The sequence below is a fragment of the Notothenia rossii genome (genome assembly GCF_949606895.1).
Source record: "Notothenia rossii genome assembly, chromosome: 5".
In the NCBI taxonomy this organism is placed as follows: domain Eukaryota; kingdom Metazoa; phylum Chordata; class Actinopteri; order Perciformes; family Nototheniidae; genus Notothenia; species Notothenia rossii.
This window is the reverse complement of record NC_136903.1, coordinates 88,780,405-88,801,340: the sequence shown is the minus strand read 5'-3', so window position 1 is coordinate 88,801,340 and position 20,936 is coordinate 88,780,405. Positions and strand designations below refer to the sequence as shown.

The 20,936-nt window shown below is 38.8% G+C and overlaps 1 protein-coding gene across 1 annotated transcript in view; it reads right to left on the bottom strand.

Annotated features, from left to right (window-relative positions):
• wnt4 (wingless-type MMTV integration site family, member 4) overlaps positions 1 to 20,936 on the bottom strand; it is a 39,855-nt gene that overhangs the window by 4,943 nt on the left and 13,976 nt on the right. Inside the window, exons 2-5 of the mRNA XM_079681643.1 lie at positions 5,061 to 5,142; positions 4,030 to 4,183; positions 3,108 to 3,239; positions 1,596 to 1,738 (exon numbers count right to left, since the gene is read on the bottom strand). Of these exons, the coding sequence (XP_079537769.1) occupies positions 1,596 to 1,738; positions 3,108 to 3,239; positions 4,030 to 4,183; positions 5,061 to 5,142 (511 nt within the window). The remainder of the gene's footprint in view (positions 1 to 1,595; positions 1,739 to 3,107; positions 3,240 to 4,029; positions 4,184 to 5,060; positions 5,143 to 20,936) is intronic.

Below are 20,936 nucleotides of genomic sequence, written 5' to 3'. Positions count from 1 at the left end.
AGATAGATAGATGGATGGATAGAGAGTTAGATAGAGGGATAGATATATAGATGGATGGATAGATAGATAGGTAGGTAGGTAGATAGATAGATATATAGATAGATGGATAGATAGATAGAGATATAGATAGATGGATAGATAGAGATATATATAGATAGATAGATAGATGGATGGATAGATAGATAGAGAGATAGATAGATAGATAGATGGATAGATAGAGATATATATAGATAGATAGATAGATGGATGGATAGATAGATAGAGAGATAGATAGATAGATAGATGGATAGATAGATAGATGGATGGATGGATAGATAGGTAGGTAGGTAGGTAGATAGATAGATGGATGGATAGATAGATAGATAGATAGAGAGATAGATATATAGATGGATGGATAGATAGATAGGTAGGTAGGTAGATAGATAGATATATAGATAGATCGATAGATAGATAGAGATATAGATAGATGGATAGATAGATAGAGATATAGATATATAGATAGATAGATGGATGGATAGATAGATAGAGAGATAGATAGATAGATAGATGGATAGATAGATAGATGGATGGATGGATATATAGATGGATAGATAGAGAGATAGATAAATAGATGGATAGATAGATAGATGGATGGATGGATATATAGATAGATAGATAGAGAGATAGATAGATAGAGAGATAGATAGATAGATAGAGAGATAGATAGATAGATAGATAGATAGATAGATAGATAGATAGATAGATGGATAGATAGATAGATGGATGGATGGATATATAGATGGATAGATAGAGAGATAGATAGATGGAGAGATAGATAGATAGATAGATAGATGGATAGATAGATAGATAGATAGATAGATAGATAGATAGATAGATAGATAGATAGATAGATAGATAGATAGATAGATAGATAGATAGATAGATAAATAGATAGATAGATAGATAGATAGATAGATAGATAGATAGATAGATAGATAGATAGATAGATAGATAGGTAGATCTAATAATCTCTTAAATGCTGACTGTCTGTGCTAACAATCACAACTACAACAACATGTTCTATAACCAAGACTTGAGACTTGGACTCAAGGCAAATAAAGGCTTGGGAATTGATTTGAATTGACTCCTGTGAAACTTAACATACTGCATTTTGTAATTTATTTTCCACAAATGCTAGTCTCTAGATGTGACTTGAAACTTGACAGAAACTCTTGTTTTTTTTAGTCTTACCTTGGAGTTGTCTTGATTGAATTGAGACTCAACTCCGACTTCTTTCATATGACTTGATTACTTAAATGAGTTGAAAATAGAACTTCACTTCGAAATTGGAATTGAGCATTTGAGTAACATAAGACTTGGACTTGTCATAAATAAACTAAGACTTGGCTTGGACTTGGTCTTAAATGACTTGACATTATTTGCACTAACATATTTCAGACTGTCTATTCTTGACTTGTTTTCATGTCTTTAAAATTGCCTTTGATGATGCAGATATTGATTGACTTGCCTTATTTAATTTTATTTCTCCGTACTTAAAGAAGTGGAGTGTTCTACAAAAGGTTCTTGTTCACAATTAAAGTCAAGGACAGCTTTACCTTCCTGCCGGCCTCGTTGTTGTGCAGGTTCATGAGCGCCCGATTGGACGACTGGCCTTTACTCCTCTCCCTCACATCCACAAAGGACTGGGAGAAGGCCACTCCGTATGCAATGTTATCACTGCAGCCCGACCACTGGAACCCTGGGGAATTACGGGAAGTGGTTACATTCATGGCTTAAAACATTTAGACAGAGATGGCAAAAGTACACACATTCAAGTAGAAGTACAGATACTCGTGTTTAAAAATACTCTGGTAAAAGTAGAAGTACTGACTAAACTCAAGTGAAAGTAAAGAGGCTTTGAAATGTACTTCAGTAAAAAGTACCCATAACGAGCAGCTGTTTTAAAGAGTACCTGACCTCCCTTTATATTAATAGAACAAGAATGTCATTGTTAGCTAATGAATGTTTCCATGCTGAACAACGGCAACATGACAACGTTTCCATTGGTCCCTCTTCTTTAGAGAAGACCAGGAAATGATGGATACACGGATCGTGTTCAAATCAATAGGCATGCAATGACTCTAAATAATAATGATCACGCCACCAAACACACATTCAGACTAAAGGAACCAGCCTGTTTGGAAAATGAGAGAAGTAGAGAGTACAGGTATTTGTGTTCAAAATGTAAGAAGTAGAAAGTACAGGTATTTGGGTTCAACATGTAAGAAGTTGAAAGTACAGGTATTTGTGTTCAACATGTAAGAAGTAGAAAGTACAGGTATTTGTGTTCAACATGTAAGAAGTAGAAAGTACAGGTATTTGGGTTCAACATGTAAGAAGTAGAAAGTACAGGTATGTGGGTTCAACATGTAAGAAGTAGAAAGTACAGGTATTTGTGTTCAACATGTGAGAAGTAGAAAGTACAGGTATTTGAGTTCAACATGTAAGAAGTAGAAAGTACAGGTATTTGGGTTCAACATGTAAGAAGTAGAAAGTACAGGTATTTGTGTTCAACATGTAAGAAGTAGAAAGTACAGGTATTTGAGTTCAACATGTAAGAAGTAGAAAGTTCAGGTATTTGTGTTCAACATGTAAGAAGTAGAAAGTTCAGGTATTTGGGTTCAAAATGTAAGAAGTCAAAGTAAAAAGTGGAGTAAAGTACTGATACCAGAAACATGTACTTAAGTACAGTCACAAAGTATTTGTACTCCACTACTTCCCACCTCTGACTTTTGACAGCACTACACTATCTGACATCGACTCCAGTGCTTTTTTATTGGTGGTTCTGTGTAGTAATGCGTGATATCGATATTGTTAAAGATGTGGCTAAACAAACATGGACTTCAGACAACATAAATAATGAAAACAAACAAATAATTTTTAATGTCACATCGTTAAATCTTTGAAATGATTGCATTCAAATATACTGGATCAGTCGGACCTAGTTTTTTTGTTGCATGAATGTGTACAGTATATGTGTGTGTGTGTGTGTGTGTGTGTGTGTGTGTGTGTGTGTGTGTGTGTGTGTGTGTGTGTGTGTGTGTGTGTGAAACAGAAAGCTAACCTACCCTCTGGACTGACTCCATGAACATTGTGGTCACAGCCACATTTTTCCAGCTCTCCGCTGCTGCAGGCCCTCGTGACCGCAAACGCCACACTGGCTGCCGAGATGGCGTACACAAAGGCTGCCTCACGGGTGCCTAAACACACACACACACACACACACACACACACACACACACACACACACACACACACACACACACACACACACACACACACACACACAACACACACACACACACACACAGACATATTGTTACATTAAGTAAAGAGGTTGTATCAAAGTCTCATGGAAGGTGCCCAGACACCATTTTTTGAAATGCAATATCAAAGATTATGCAGGAATAAGTCCTAAAACCGAGGAATGATTTATTGTTTTACCAATTCCTGTTCCCTCAACTGGAAGTCAATGGTTTGTTGAATGTGTTTTTGTTTACCGTAGATGCCTGAAATATGGTATGTTGTTAACACAAGCTTACAAGTGTTTTCACACTTTGCTCTGCAACGTTAAATATGTCAGCAAATACCACACTTGTGAATATTCAAAGCTTCTTTGTGTCATAAAACTCTGGTAACAAACAATTGACTTAATAAATATCCAGACCACAAGTATGCTGTTCATTTTGCGGTGGTGAGGTGCAGCCTATTAAAAAATAATAATAATAGAAGATTATCCTACTCAACTGTTAGAAGAATCTCACTGGTTACCGGCTTGAGTTTCAATATCAGAATACATGGATTTATTATCCTTGCAAGAATGGAAGTAGTAATCTCAATAAAACGTGTAAGTATAAAATCCGATTGGCTTTCTGTTGAGGGGCCCGATGTTGTGAATGCATGCAGGTAGTAAAGTTATTTCAGTGTCTCTGTTGTGTAACAATGCTGAATGGACAAAGTGACTGAAATCACTGTAGTGTATAATCGTACCCTGCGTGACAATTTTTCCAAACACAGGCATGGTCTCCAGCGTGGAGCAGTTCCATCGCCGGTTTCTAAACTGGAACTGACATTCGTCGATCGCCAGCTGAGCTCCACGACGCACGGCATCCATCACCTCCACACTGCGCTTACAGATCTGCACCTAGAGGACAGACACAGACACGTCAGACACATTACATTACATTTAGCTGACGCTTTTATCCAAAGCAACTTACAATAAGTACATTCGACCAGGAAGATACAATACAAGACACACAACACGCAGTACACATATATATACACACATGTATACTTTATTTAACCAGGTAAAAGTCTCATTGAGATTCAAATCTGTTTTTCAAGAGCGACCTGGCCAAGAGGGCAGCATGAACGAAGTTGCAACAAATGAACAGGCAGACGAATACAGCGGTCGTTAAACACAAATTAAATGCGCACATTAACCAGTCAATATGCAAATAAAATAAACTATTATTTACGCCTAAATAGGAGATAGTTACTTCCCTAATGTCGATGCCTTTCTATTGTTTTTCTGTTTTGATTTCACCAATGCTTATCCAAACCCACGGGCGGTTACTTCCTTTTATATGTGTTATTATATCAGTGTCTTTAAACCCTAAAACCAGAGTTATTGATGTTCAGAACAGTGGAAATAATACCGAGACAAAATTTAGGATTTATTCTGTTTCTGACACGACTGAGGGAAGGGTTTTTCTGGGATGTTCAATACAAGTATCTGTCATGGGTTCTGGCTTTGAGGAGAGCATATGAAGCTTGTTGTCAAAGTCTTTTTTGTGAAACTCTCTTATGAAGGAAGAGACTGCTCAACAAACGTTATAGCAAAGTAAACAGAAATTCCTACCTCGTGAATTGTTGGTTATTTTAAGCCAATGCAGTAGCACTAACAATGCTTTTGCTCACTGAAAGCTAATGTACTTGCAGGATTCTTGCTTGTTTTGAGGTTTGTATCTTAATGGTTGAATGCAATCAATTAGATTAAAGCTAAATGAAATGTACTATACCTGTCTCTGGATGAGACCTCGTAACCTCTCGCACGTCTCCTCATCCCGGATGCTTCCCACTGACGACAACTTGGCCAGGTACCTGACAGAAGGAAACACAATAGACAGAAGCTCTTAAATACATGGCGGTTGCAAAGAAGCGTTAGTTATTGTCACATTATAATGTTCCCCTTTAAACCTGAATTTAATAACATCATTCAGATGAACCGTGTTGGTTCCCATGACGTTGTGGGAATGTTTTGGATGAAATGTCTGGTTGTGAGGACACTGAGAGGAGGGAAAGTGTCTTATCACACACACCACCTCCAGGCCAGACAGGTCAGGGAGATACACACACACACACACGCACACACACACACACACACACGCACGCACGCACACACACACACACACACACACACACGCACACACACACACACACAATCTGAGATGTGTGAGAAATTGGCATCAGTCTGGATGCCCTGACCCCCACACATGCACCTCACCTCACTTCAGTCTCATATCTTCAGACCAGCTGCACCTCACAGAAATAGAGTCTCCCACAGAGGGAGCCTCCCTGATTGTGTGCCGTCTACATGGCCAAAAGTGTATATTGAGTCTGCAAATTCTACAAACTATGGAACAGGCGAGAAAGCTCTTCATTTCCAGTGGTGTTTCACAAAAAAGCGGGATTGAAAGAAAGAAAAAAGGTCATTCAAAGAAACCCTAACCAACACAATGACAATACCGAATGAAATGGAAACTAGTTAACCTCCAGCTTCATTGATAGATAAATCAGACATTAACATTTCCCTCTTCTATATTTATGCCCTGATTGTGTACCGTCTACACCACTCAAAGTGTATTCAACTCGGTATATGTTGAGTCTGCAAATCTTACAAACAATGGAACATCTTGCCGGGGAGAAGGCTCTACAAAAAAGCAGTCATAACAAGCAGTATTGAAAGAAAGAAACAAGGATCATTCGAAGAAACCCTAGCCCTAACCCTAACCCTAACCCTAACCCTAACCAACAGGATTACAATACCGAATGAAATGGAAACTAGTTTACCTCCAGCTTCAAGCCTTATAAATCAGACATTAACATGTATCTCGTCTATATTTATGTTCCTGCTATGTGAATATGTAATTGGTAATAAACCAGATTTTGATTCTGATCTCTCAAAAAGAAAGCAGTGTTTCTCAAATTGTTAAACTACACCCTTCATGGAAGTTAAAGAACAAATGCAATGATGTTTAAAACACAATATCTCCAAAGTAAATTCTACATTTAAACTATTACAAAAACCCTGTTATTTGTATTTATTTCGCAGCGCAATAGGCTACGCAGTGTTTCTCAAAAATGTTTAACTAAGACTAGCTTCAATGTTAATACTTTGAATGTAGAATTGACTTTTGATTTTATTTTAAACATCATTGTAGAAATGCAATGATGTTTAAAATACAAAGTCAATTCTACATTCAAAGTATTAACAATGAAATAATTTTGTTATTTGTATTTATTTCGTAGTGCATAGTGGTACTTGCTTACCTACTGTACATTATAACACCATACATCTGTGTAGAAAAGAGTCTCAAAGGGACAAAAACAGCAGTTTGAACATTAAAATGGCACATTCCAAGAGAATTAACTTTAAGGCTAACGTAATGTATGAGCAGACATGTTTTTCCTTAAGTTCCTGAAGCCTGTTTAATGAGTCTCTGGTTATGAGTTCCCAAGACCACACATACCTCCGTAAAGCCCGCTAGCCCGTCTCAATCAAGCTGTGGCTCACTTCCAGACTGCAGAGAGTTCTACTGGCGTATTATTGACAATGCTACACCCTCTCAGTTTACCTTCAGAGATGCTCAAAGTACACACATCCTTTAGAAGTACAGATACTCATGTTTAAAAATACTCTGGTAAAAGTAAAAGTACAGACTAAACTTCTTTACTCAAGTAAAAGTAAAGAGGCTTTGAAATGTACTTCAGTAAAAAGTACCCATAACTAGCAGCTGTTTTAAAGAGTACCTGACCTCCCTTTATATTAATAGAACAATAATGTCATTGTTAGCTAATGAATGTTTCCATGCTGAACAACGGCAACATGACAACGTTTTCATTGGTCCCTCTTCTTTAGAGAAGACCAGGAAATGATGGATACACGGATCGTGTTCAAATCAATAGGCACGCAATGACTCTAAATAATAATGATCACGCCACCAAACACACATTCAGACTAAAGGAACCAGCCTGTTTGGAAAATGAGAGAAGTAGAAAGTACAGGTATTGGTGTTCAACATGTAAGAAGTAGAAAGTACAGGTATTTGTGTTCAAAATGTAAGAAGTAGAAAGTACAGGTATTTGAGTTCAACATGTAAGAAGTAGAAAGTACAGGTATTTGGGTTCAACATGTGAGAAGTAGAAAGTACAGGTATTTGTGTTCAAAATGTAAGAAGTAGAAAGTACAGGTATTTGTGTTCAACATGTAAGAAGTAGAAAGTACAGGCATTTGAGTTCAACATGTAAGAAGTCAAAGTAAAAAGTTTTCAGAAAAATAAGTAGTGGAGTAAAGTACTGATACCAGAAACATGTGCTTATGTACAGTAACAAAGTATTTGAACTCCACTACTTCCCACCTCTGGCTACAATACAGTACAAAAGTCAGGCTTATGATATATTAGATACTGGTAAGTGTATGAAAAAATGTTTGGGGGTATTTATTAGGTATAGATTATCTGTTCGCTACAGCTATTTTAATAATAATAATAATGATAATAAAGCTTTATTTATATAAGTGCTTTACAAAATGACACATCACAAGTCGAAAATAAACAACAAATTCCCCTCAGATTATTTGTTAAGAACTTAAAAAGCTATATGCAACAAAATATGACATGTGACCAGGTTAACAGACACAAGGAGGTGAAATGGATGATAATGCAAATAAAATAAATAATGGTTTCTCGTTGACAGATAAGACACAAGACACCTGAGTCGATGCAACAATATAAAATAAAAATATAAAACCCAATAAAACAAAGTGAACATATAGGTAGAACAGAAATAAGACCTATAAAATAAATAAAACAACATAAAGGTAGGTAAATAATAAAGACTAAACTAACATTTAAGTGGGGGGTTGCTGATAAAAAGCTAATCTAAAATGATGTGTCTTTAGCAAACCCTCATGGGATTGGAAAAGGTATTGAGTTTAGTGCTACTGTTTTTTTTAAATGGTGTCGTATAATGATCATCTTCCCAGAGGTCAAACAGCTCCTCCTCTCCTTCACCCTCTCATCTCCTCCTCTCCTTCACCCTCTCATCTCCTCCTCTCCTTCACCCTCTCATCTCCTCCTCTCCTTCACCCTCTCATCTCCTCCTCTCAACAGAGCAGATAATGTCCCTCTCTCCCTCCGTCCGTCGATATCATCGCTGTGATAACCTCGCTCTCTGCCACTCCACCAAATCTCAGTCACATCCGCTCACACATTTTTAAGAAGAAGCATCACCAAGACCCACATTCTTCATCAAAGTGTGTCCAATGTTTTAATGCTTTAAAGCAGTGGTTCTCAACTAGTGGGTCGCGACCCAAAAGTGGGTCGCGGACCCTTTTCGAGTGGGTCGCGGATGTGTGAATGAAGAAAAAAAAAATTGAATCTTTTTTTTGAATTCTTTTTTTTTTTGGGGGGGGAAAAGTCAAACTTTTATTTTGAAGGCCCGATTTTCTAACGCTGTGCATGGAGTAGGCGTTGTACTGGAAGTACCGGAGACCATAAACGGTTTTGAAAACTTCTGTCACGTAGTGATCATCTTCTCAATAAAACATCTTTGCTGATGTTTTTTTCGAGTACTGCTGGGGTTGGGTTTTCAGCATGTGTGCCTTTTAATATAGTTCAGCTTTGATTCCATCATCTCATTAAACCTTTTTTAAAAACCTTCTTTAGTTCTGTGAAGGGATATATGCACTGTACTTCACTTTTATTAATATTGTATGCTGAAAAGCGTGTATATTACAGCACGTTTTTTGTTGAATAGATTTGAGTGCTTCAAAATGTTGGGTCGCGATGTATTGACCAATAAAAAGTGGGTCCCGAGGCCTGACCAGTTGAGAACCACTGCTTTAAAGCCCCTCTACTCTGTGTAAGTCTGCACGGATGAATATATTCATGCACGATTATAAAACAATGTGAAAGGGTTCGAAAGCTATGTTTTAGATGGATGAAGTAAGGTGACTCATACGGATTTGTATATTTGTATATTTGTTTATTTGATTTGAGTTCATTTTACGTTAAAGCCAGACCTATCACAATTTTGCAAAAATACACTACAACGACTAGAATTATGTCTTTACTGGTACCAAATTCTCAAAAAAAGTTAACCATAAAAAATATCACAGCCTTGGATGAGAACCATTTTAATCCTAAATGCGATCCACCCCAGTAGACTCTAAGCAGGGGCGGTTTTAGGGGGGGGGCCGGAAATGAAACTAACGCTATTTGTCATTCCAGTCGGACCCATTAGAGCGTAAAAACTGTAACTATAAGTATCCGAAATAAATATGTGTACTGAAACTAATACCAATAACTGTATTACATTGTTTTCTTATGCGCAATTACTTCATACTGTCTTTGTCTTTTTCGTCCTGCATTTATTGTTCCCCCCTCAGAAAACAACTGGCCCTAGCCGGGCCCCCCCCTGTCTAATTGGTCTAGAACCGCCACTGACTCTAAAGGGGCCTACAAACCAAACTGACACCAAAGAACACGTCCCGACGGAACACGACTGTTGTGTCGCCTCACGTCTCCTGCGTTTAGGCCATGTGTCGCACTGGAACACACCGCAAAGACTTCAGCCGACGGCCAAGTAGTACGTACGAACTGCGCATGCGTGAGTGGCAATAACTCTCCTTACCAGCAGGCGGCGGTAGTGTGTATTCGTCATTCAAAAGAGGCAACAACCGGAAGACAGACTGCGTGATATAAACAAACAACAAATAGCGTGCGTTCCATTTTCACTCTACAGCGAGAAGCTCGTGGGGCGTTCCCCAACCTGTGTCGAGAGCTGGAGTTCAATGAAATCTCAGATTTGCCTTTTTAATTGTTTGTTTGGGTCCCTCATTTCCGTTTTGCTTCTCATGCACTGATTCGCTAGCTGAACAGCCAATCAGAGTGATTTATTTTGCCGACTGCCTTTGGCCGACTGCCCGCCGATTCGACATGTTGAATCGGTGGGTTTTCGGCCGGCTGAAAAGACACGACGGGGCGGGACACACCAATCTGAGTAGGGCGTGTCGACGCCCACCGATGGCCAAAATCGGCTTGGTGTGTCCGGGCCTTAAGAGAAAGAAAAACCAATACCATTGCAGCTCAATGCTCTAACAATGCTCTCTTCTATCAATATCAAGAAAGAGAAGCAAAACAAGTTAGATAAACTCATTCAAACACATTTTGTAGTATCAACTGAGAACAGTGAGTGAGGGAGAGGATCATAATGAGTTTCCCCAAAGGAGAAAATTCACTTGCACCGCTCCATTCGGACATGTCAACGTCTCGTTCGAATGCTCCGAGTGACAAAATGCATTTAGAATTATTCTTAAATATCAAGTCAAAAGTTAATGATATGTCAATGTAGTGTTCACATCTTGTTTTTGCTACAAAGACATCCTAATGCTGGAAGAGAGTGAGTGAGGGATAGAAGCATGAGAAAATCCACGTGGACACCGCTCTAGTCGGAAAGACATATCAACGTGTCGTTCAAATTTGCAAACCAAATGCATTTACAATTATTCTTTGTAGCATTCTCGTGGTTTCCACATTACGAGTTAAAGCTCCTGAACCCACTGAAGTCAGAAAAACGACTCCCAAGCTCTGGAAACAGGACCATCAAAGAGCATAATAATAATAAGTAAAAGGGTTGAGACAAAACAACAAAAACAAATAAAACAACGAATCAAAAGCAGTGACGTTTACGCTGGCATGGCAACAAGTGGGGGCCTTAAAGATCTAGTAAAAGGCCATTCTAAAAAGATCAGCTTTTAGGCCTTAGCATGTGACCTTGGTAGAGGTCTGCATTTTCCAAAGAGCCAATATTTAGATCAACTTTTCACAACACAATGTCGCTTTAACAAACCACAAAGGAACAACAGTCTCTGGTTATAAAAGTGTTTCAGCGAAAGACAATTAAGACTCTTTGAAGGTAATTGAACCAGGAAGAACACTGGAGTGAACATGTGGAAAGATAACAGTGGTATAAGATCAAGAGGTCTGAATTGAGTCGCATTAAATCTAAACCCCTGTGTCCCGGAGCCATCTGTGGGGTTATTTCTCTCCCCAAATCTCCAGGTTCTCCCCTCTGATTGGCTCATGGCAGTAGAGAGAGGTTTCATCAAAGCCATGTGCGCTGTTTGATCTCTCTTTGTTGTTTAGCGTAGCCGCGGGAAGAACGCTACATTCGGACTGTCAGCTATTGAAGCAACCAATGGCACACACACACACACACACACACACACACACACACACACACACACACACACACACACACACACACACACACACACACACACACACACACACACACACACACACACACACACACACACACACACACACACACACACACACACACACACACACACACCTGGACAGCATTCCCATCGGCCCCACATTCACCCTGGAAACATTTAATAAACATTGGATAAGACGTTATTCAGGTGATTTTCTGGATATGTGTGTGTGTACGCGTGGGAACATTTTAGCACAGGCCTTGGGAGAGTGTGTGTGAGCCTTGCCTCTTTTTATCTAGCTGTGTATACCTTCACAGAGGCGAGGTTAACAACACGCCTCAACAAGGAGACAGAGGACCAGGGAATTAGTGAAGTACAAATACTTTGTTACTGTACATGTTTCTGGTATCAGTACTTTACTCCACTGCTTATTTTTCTGACGACTTTTTACTTTCTACTTCTTACATGTTGAACACAAATACCTGTACTTTCTACTTCTTACATGTTGAACCCAAATACCTGTACTTTCTACTTCTTACATGTTGAACACAAATACCTGTACTTTCTACTTCTTACATGTTGAACCCAAATACCTGTACTTTCTACTTCTTACATGTTGAACTCAAATACCTGTACTTTCTACTTCTTACATGTTGAACACAAATACCTGTACTTTCTACTTCTTACATGTTGAACCCAAATACCTGTACTTTCTACTTCTCACATTTTGAACACAAATACCTGTACTTTCTACTTCTTACATGTTGAACTCAAATACATGTACTTTCTACTTCTTACATGTTGAACACAAATACCTGTACTTTCTACTTCTTACATGTTGAACCCAAATACATGTACTTTCTACTTCTCACATTTTGAACACAAATACCTGTACTTTCTACTTCTTACATGTTGAACTCAAATACCTGTACTTTCTACTTCTCACATGTTGAACACAAATACCTGTACTTTCTACTTCTTACATGTTGAACTCAAATACCTGTACTTTCTACTTCTCACATGTTGAACCCAAATACCTGTACTTTCTACTTCTTACATGTTGAACCCAAATACCTGTACTTTCTACTTCTTACATGTTGAACCCAAATACCTGTACTTTCTACTTCTCACATTTTGAACACACATACCTGTACTTTCTACTTCTTACATGTTGAACTCAAATACCTGTACTTTCTACTTCTTACATGTTGAACTCAAATACCTGTACTTTCTACTTCTCTCATTTTCCAAACAGGCTGGTTCCTTTAGTCTGAATGTGTGTTTGGTGGCGTGATCATTATTATTTAGAGTCATTGCGTGCCTATTGATTTGAACACGATCCGTGTATCCATCATTTCCTGGTCTTCTCTAAAGAAGAGGGACCAATGAAAACGTTGTCATGTTGCCGTTGTTCACCATGGAAACATTCATTAGCTAACAATGACATTATTGTTCTATTAATATAAAGGGAGGTCAGGTACTCTTTAAAACAGCTGCTAGTTATGGGTACTTTTTACTGAAGTACATTTCAAAGCCTCTTTACTTTTACTTGAGTAAAGAAGTTTAGTCAGTACTTCTACCTTCACCAGAGTATTTTTAAACACGAGTATCTGTACTTCTACTTGAGTAAAGGATGTGTGTATGTTTGCCATCTCTGAAGAGGACACACACACTCTTACACACACCATCTCATCTTCATTCCTCTCTGGCCCCGGGTGGTTTTGTGTCTAAATCCCAGGGGCCTAAGCCCAGTGGAGCCGGTGGTGTTGTGAAGGCTGTGATGTGTAATTCAACAAAAACACCCGAACGCACCACGGCCCAGGTGGAGATCTCCAAACCTCCCACTCTGAGCCCCCCACGGCCGTATGGGAGCTGGAAATAAGAGATAATTCCAGACAGAGGACACATTCATGACGCAGGCTGTTATCTCCAGACAGGAAATAAAAGGCTAACATGAAAATTCACCAATTCCTTTTGAAACAACGCTCTCTCAATGAACAACGTTTCAAGGTTCACATTTTTATTGTCATTTGCACATTACAGTGTAGATATAGGAATGAAAAGCGGAAGTCACAGGCTCCTCCAACAGAGCAACATATATATAAAACAAATAAAATAGAATAGAAATAGTTGCAGAGGAGTATTGTTTGATTAACATAAAATGAATCAACGACAATTTTAATCATGGATCAAAAGTTAAAGGGGCCTGATAAAGCTCATTTTCTGGTAATATTAGTATTTGTTAATTTATTTTTAACTGCGTCCTGCACTTTCCTTGTAGATACTGACATATTTCTTACCATGAGTTTATGCTAGACTCTTATTTTAATCAAGTATAAAGTCAGTTAAATGAGGGCCATGAAGAATAAGAAAAATAAGATGATAGATAGACTGTAGATAATATAGAAATGGAGAGGAGAAAGAGGAGGCCGGACACATCTGCATGACGCACACACACTCACACACACACACAAAATGCACACACACGGTAGCATCCATCAGCTCTAATGTGTATTTATATGAAAATATCCTCGTGTTTGCCTTTCCAGCGCTGAGCACACAGCAAAGGTACACAGCGACAGGTAAATATAGCATGGATGGGAAATGCAAAGAGGAAAGCTGCAAGAAAAGAGTCTCAGAAACATCTTTTACTCAAGTCAGCTGAGTGACCTGCAAGCAACGAGTCTTTGACTTGATGCATGAGCAATATATGCTGGGGGTTTAAAGTACATTCAGTTCTGCAAGAAGAGAGTAAGCAGGTAGAGGAGATTTAATCCAAGTGTTAAAACGAGAGTGACCTGAGTTAACCCTCACTGTCCCTCAGCAGTGAAACCTACAGGATGCAAAGCCTAAAGCAACCTGTAGAGGGCGATATCCTCTCAGTTTTCCTTCAGAGATGGTAAACGTACACACCTCCGTTACTCAAGTAGAAGTACAGATACTCGTGTTTAAAAATACTCTGGTAAAAGTAGAAGTACTGACTAAACTTCTTCACTCAAGTAAAAGTAACGAAGTATGGGCTTTGAAATGTACTTCATTAAAAAGTACCCATAACTAGCAGCTGTTTTAAAGAGTACCTGACCTCCCTTTATATTAATAGAACAATAATGTCATTGTTAGCTAATTAATGTTTCCATGCTGAACAACGGCAACATGACAACGTTTTCATTGGTTCCTCTTCTTTAGAGAAGACCAGGAAATGATGGATACACGGATCGTGTTCAAATCAATAGGCACGCAATGACTCTAAATAATAATGATCACGCCACCAAACACACATTCAGACTAAAGGAACCAGCCTGTTTGGAAAATGAGAGAAGTAGAAAGTTCAGGTATTTGTGTTCAACACGTAAGAAGTAGAAAGTACAGGTATTTGTGTTCAACATGTAAGAAGCAGAAAGTACAGGTATCTGTGTTCAAAATGTAAGAAGTAAAAGTAAGAATTCGTCAGAAAAATAAGTAGTGGAGTAAAGTACTGATACCAGAACAATGTACTAAGTACAGTAACAAAGTATTTGTACTCCACTACTTCCCACCTCTGTTTATCTTCAACCTTCACCTCTTTAGTTTGCATGAAGCACTGGTTAAAAGCCCAAAAATGCAGCCTAATGGAAACGAAGCTAATGTGAAGAATAGTCTGCACTTTCCTAAAAATCACGTTAGATTCAGTTCATTTCCATAAAGAAGTACTTGATGGATTATTCCACAATGACAGAGATTTTAACAAGTTTGAATCTGGAAAATGAATCTCTACATTTATGTGATTTTCTAGAAACCAGCAGGCATTTGAAAACATCTGAATAATGTCAACACATCGATATATATGTATTAATATGCCACCTCAATAAGGGAATGCTACAGAGATAGAAAAACGCATCAGTTTAACGTAAAATGGACCTCCAAACCTGTCTAAAAGTGAAATCCCATGGCTTGCTGAAGCGTCCTTGTAAAAATGTTTTAACCAGTGCTGTAGGTTAAACAAAAACAGTACTCAAGTAAAGTATGTTGCTTTATAAATATGTTGACTCAAGAAGAATTAAAATAAATAGTTAAGAGTAAAAAAAAAAACGTGTAAAAAAAACAATTGTGAGTAACTTCATTGGATGCATTTTATTACATTCATATTATATATTTTTTAAAAAGGTCCTTAAAATAATTAATTATCCCCAAAAGAGTGCCACAGTGACGCGTCCTAAACCCCGGAAGCAAGTTAGCATTTTACCACTTCCGGTTCCTTCGACAAAAAAGCAATGCATTTTCTCCAAAGGGTTTAGGAGAATATCTGGAAATGAGGTCTGTGGTTGAGACACATTTAAGAGACGGATCACGTTTTGTTCTACGACATTAAATACATCAGCAGTGACCCGCTGGTGATCTCTGAAGAGTTTCCGTGTCTGAAAAACGATGGTTGTTACCAAGTGGCTGAATAGCACTACAGAAGTTGTGGAGGCCGTTGTACGTCATTACGCCGAACACGTAAACACTCCTCTAAGTTAGTTTCTGTTCTGCTTGAAAGCAAGTACCTGCCTCCTGCAGACTGTTCAAACAAACGTTCCAACTTGTACAATTTAGAATCTGTATGTTTGAATATGGATCTGAAGTTGGCGTTACGTTGAAGCAGCGACCCTGCTGTAGTTCGTTAATAGCATAACGTTAGCATTTTGCTTCTGGCGACTAGATTTACAATTATAAAATTATTAAAGTAGGAGACATGTGGAGATTATCCGGCTGAATAAAACGTGATCCGTCTCTTAAATGTGTCTCAACCACAGACCTTATGTCAAGCTATTTTACAAAATCCTATGAAGAAATCTCATTGCGTTTTTGTCGAAGGAACCGGAAGGAGTTTACTTCCGGATTTTAAGACGCGTCATTGTGGCACTCTATGATGACAGTTGATGTTTCGGTGCCTTGCTCAAGGAAACCCAAGCTACTAGTGCACCCTCTGTATTTTTGGTCCGATTGGGACTTGAACCAACAACCCTTTAGTTCCCAAGTCAAGTCCCTACACACTGATCTGCTTCCCCCTATTATTTAATTGCAGAAACTAACATGCCATTAGTTAAAATGCTTACAAACTGGTGGATGGCCATTGAAACACAGCCTATGTTTTGTTTCTTTGAGAAGTGAGAGGATGATGAAGCCTTAAGAAGCTGCATCTTGCCTCCTATAAAGGATTCACTTTCCCTGAACAGCAACGCAGGCGACAAACACAAACCAAACCTGACAATTTCAAGGCTTGTTGTTGTGATAATAATATTTAAGAGGAAAATAGATATAGAAGGTTAGACTCAAGTGTTTTTACCTGCATACTGATAACATTTTATGTTAAAATATTATGTAACACACAGTTATCTAGTAACAAAATATGGTGAAGAAGAGGGAATGTTTTTATGATTTTCAATATTTAATGCAACAGTTTTGGAAATAAAAATCTGCTTTTCTTTAAGTTATCAGTTATTCTTAAACCTTGAAGTCAAAGAAATATATAGATTCAAATGAGAAAAATGAAATATACTCAAATAGCTATTCCCAAATTATGTTTATCATGGATATTTATAGAATAAAAATAATCAAATGAATGTTAAAAGAAAACCTTAAGGGCTGGGGTGGTAACAATGGGTGTGTGTGTGTGTGTGTGTGTGTGTGTGTGTGTGTGTGTGTGTGTGTGTGTGTGTGTGTGTGTGTGTGTGTGTGTGTGTGTGTGTGTGTGTGTGTGTGTTTGTGTGTGTGTGTGTGTGTGTGTGTGTGTGTGTTTGTGTGTGTGTGTGTGTGTGTGTGTGTGTTTTTGTTTGTGTGTGTGTGTGTGTATGTGTTTGTGTGATATTGTATGAAAGACTTTGTGGATCTAATTTTAATCATAATAACAGATTAAATAAATGTAGGAGGGAAACGGTAGCTTCTAAGAAAGGAATAGACGATAAGAAGGAAGGGTGGACATGAGGAGAAGACAATACACAAGGTCAAAAGGTAATCATTTAAAATAACAAAGTGAAGGAGATACACAATGGCAGCGAGACAATACAATGATAAGAGGGGATAGCATCTTCAGCTCAGTTAACAATGTTACCAAACTGTGTGTGTGTGTGTGTGTGTGTGTGTGTGTGTGTGTGTGTACATGTGTGTGTCTGGGTGTATTTATATGCTACTGGCTCCACTAGAGCTCATTTCCCCCTAAAAATACCACACTGCCAACACCACAACCCCTTACACACACACACACATACATACATACATACATACACACACACACACACACACACGCGCACACACACACACACACACACACACACACACACACACACACACACACACACACACACACACACACACACACACACACACACACACACACACACACACACACACGCATGACACGACACACACACAAACACACACAGACGTTCATAAGACAGTAGCGCACGTTCACAAACATGTGGTATAAGAGCCATACAATAAACACCTCCTGCCTGCTGATGGTGTTGTAGACCCTCAAGGCCATGCATCAAACAGTGTGTGTGTGTGTGTGTGTGTGTGTGTGTGTGTGTGTGTGTGTGTGTGTGTGTGTGTGTGTGTGTGTGTGTGTGTGTGTGTGTGGGTGTGGGTGTGGGTGTGTGTGTGTCACATGTAAAGTTCATGCATACTGGCCTCATCCAGAATTACATTTGTAAGATTCTTTTTTGGAGTCTTCCATTGTCTTGTTTCTGTATGTGAAGGTCTTTCGGGTGATCTATCACACGTTGGCAGCACGTTGGAGCTCTGTGGAAACAATAGCTGCGAACAGCTGTTTCTAAATGCAGGACGTTATTCCTGTGCTGTGTACCTGTCACCTACCTGTTCACATGTTGGTGTAAGCATATTATGTTAGTATTGTCTCTACTTTGAAGAGTCCTCTCCTGCTGATGTTCAGGTGTATATCAGTATGTAGTGTCTCTACTTTAAAGAGTCCTCTCCTGCTGATGTTCAGGTGTATATCAGTATGTAGTGTCTCTACTTTAAAGAGTCCTCTCCTGCTGATGTTCAGGTGTATATCAGTATGTAGTGTCTCTACTTTAAAGAGTCCTCTCCTGCTGATGTTCAGGTGTATATCAGTATGTAGTGTCTCTACTTTAAAGAGTCCTCTCCTGCTGATGTTCAGGTGTATATCAGTATGTAGTGTCTCTACTTTAAAGAGTCCTCTCCTGCTGATGTTCAGGTGTATATCAGTATGTAGTGTCTCTACTTTAAAGAGTCCTCTCCTGCTGATGTTCAGGTGTATATCAGTATGTAGTGTCTCTACTTTAAAGAGTCCTCTCCTGCTGATGTTCAGGTGTATATCAGTATGTAGTGTCTCTACTTTAAAGAGTCCTCTCCTGCTGATGTTCAGGTGTATATCAGTATGTAGTGTCTCTACTTTAAAGAGTCCTCTCCTGCTGATGTTCAGGTGTATATCAGTATGTAGTGTCTCTACTTTAAAGAGTCCTCTCCTGCTGATGTTCAGGTGTATATCAGTATGTAGTGTCTCTACTTTAAAGAGTCCTCTCCTGCTGATGTTCAGGTGTATATCAGTATGTAGTGTCTCTACTTTAAAGAGTCCTCTCCTGCTGATGTTCAGGTGTATATCAGTATGTAGTGTCTCTACTTTAAAGAGTCCTCTCCTGCTGATGTTCAGGTGTATATCAGTATGTAGTGTCTCTACTTTAAAGAGTCCTCTCCTGCTGATGTTCAGGTGTATATCAGTATGTAGTGTCTCTACTTTAAAGAGTCCTCTCCTGCTGATGTTCAGGTGTATATCAGTATGTAGTGTCTCTACTTTAAAGAGTCCTCTCCTGCTGATGTTCAGGTGTATATCAGTATGTAGTGTCTCTACTTTAAAGAGTCCTCTCCTGCTGATGTTCAGGTGTATATCAGTATGTAGTGTCTCTACTTTAAAGAGTCCTCTCCTGCTGATGTTCAGGTGTATATCAGTATGTAGTGTCTCTACTTTAAAGAGTCCTCTCCTGCTGATGTTCAGGTGTATATCAGTATGTAGTGTCTCTACTTTAAAGAGTCCTCTCCTGCTGATGTTCAGGTGTATATCAGTATGTAGTGTCTCTACTTTAAAGAGTCCTCTCCTGCTGATGTTCAGGTGTATATCAGTATGTAGTGTCTCTACTTTAAAGAGTCCTCTCCTGCTGATGTTCAGGTGTATATCAGTATGTAGTGTCTCTACTTTAAAGAGTCCTCTCCTGCTGATGTTCAGGTGTATATCAGTATGTAGTGTCTCTACTTTAAAGAGTCCTCTCCTGCTGATGTTCAGGTGTATATCAGTATGTAGTGTCTCTACTTTAAAGATTCCTCTCCTGCTGATGTTCAGGTGTATATCAGTATGTAGTGTCTCTACTTTAAAGAGTCCTCTCCTGCTGATGTTCAGGTGTATATCAGTATGTAGTGTCTCTACTTTAAAGAGTCCTCTCCTGCTGATGTTCAGGTGTATATCAGTATGTAGTGTCTCTACTTTAAAGAGTCCTCTCCTGCTGATGTTCAGGTGTATATCAGTATGTAGTGTCTCTACTTTAAAGAGTCCTCTCCTGATGATGTTCAGGTGTATATCAGTATGTAGTGTCTCTACTTTAAAGAGTCCTCTCCTGCTGATGTTCAGGTGTATATCAGTATGTAGTGTCTCTACTTTAAAGAGTTCTCTCCTGATGATGTTCAGGTGTATATCAGTATGTAGTGTCTCTACTTTAAAGAGTCCTCTCCTGCTGATGTTCAGGTGTATATCAGTATGTAGTGTCTCTACTTTAAAGAGTCCTCTCCTGCTGATGTTCAGGTGTATATCAGTATGTAGTGTCTCTACTTTAAAGAGTCCTCTCCTGCTGATGTTCAGGTGTATATCAGTATGTAGTGTCTCTACTTTAAAGAGTCCTCTCCTGCTGATGTTCAGGTGTATATCAGTATGTAGTGTCTCTACTTTAAAGAGTCCTCTCCTGCTGATGTTCAGGTGTATATCAATAAGTAGTGTCTCTACTTTAAAGAGTCCTCTCCTGCTGATGTTCAGGTGTATATCAGTATGTAGTGTCTCTACTTTAAAGAGTCCTCTCCTGCTGATGTTCAGGTGTATATCAGTATGTAGTGTCTCTACTTTAAAGAGTCCTCTCCTGCTGATGTTCAGGTGTATATCAGTATGTAGTGTCTCTACTTTAAAGAGTCCTCTCCTGCTGATGTTCAGGTGTATATCAGTATGTAGTGTCTCTACTTTAAAGAGTCCTCTCCTGCTGATGTTCAGGTGTATATCAGTATGTAGTGTCTCTACTTTAAAGAGTCCTCTCCTGCTGATGTTCAGGTGTATATCAGTATGTAGTGTCTCTACTTTAAAGAGTCCTCTCCTGCTGATGTTCAGGTGTATATCAGTATGTAGTGTCTCTACTTT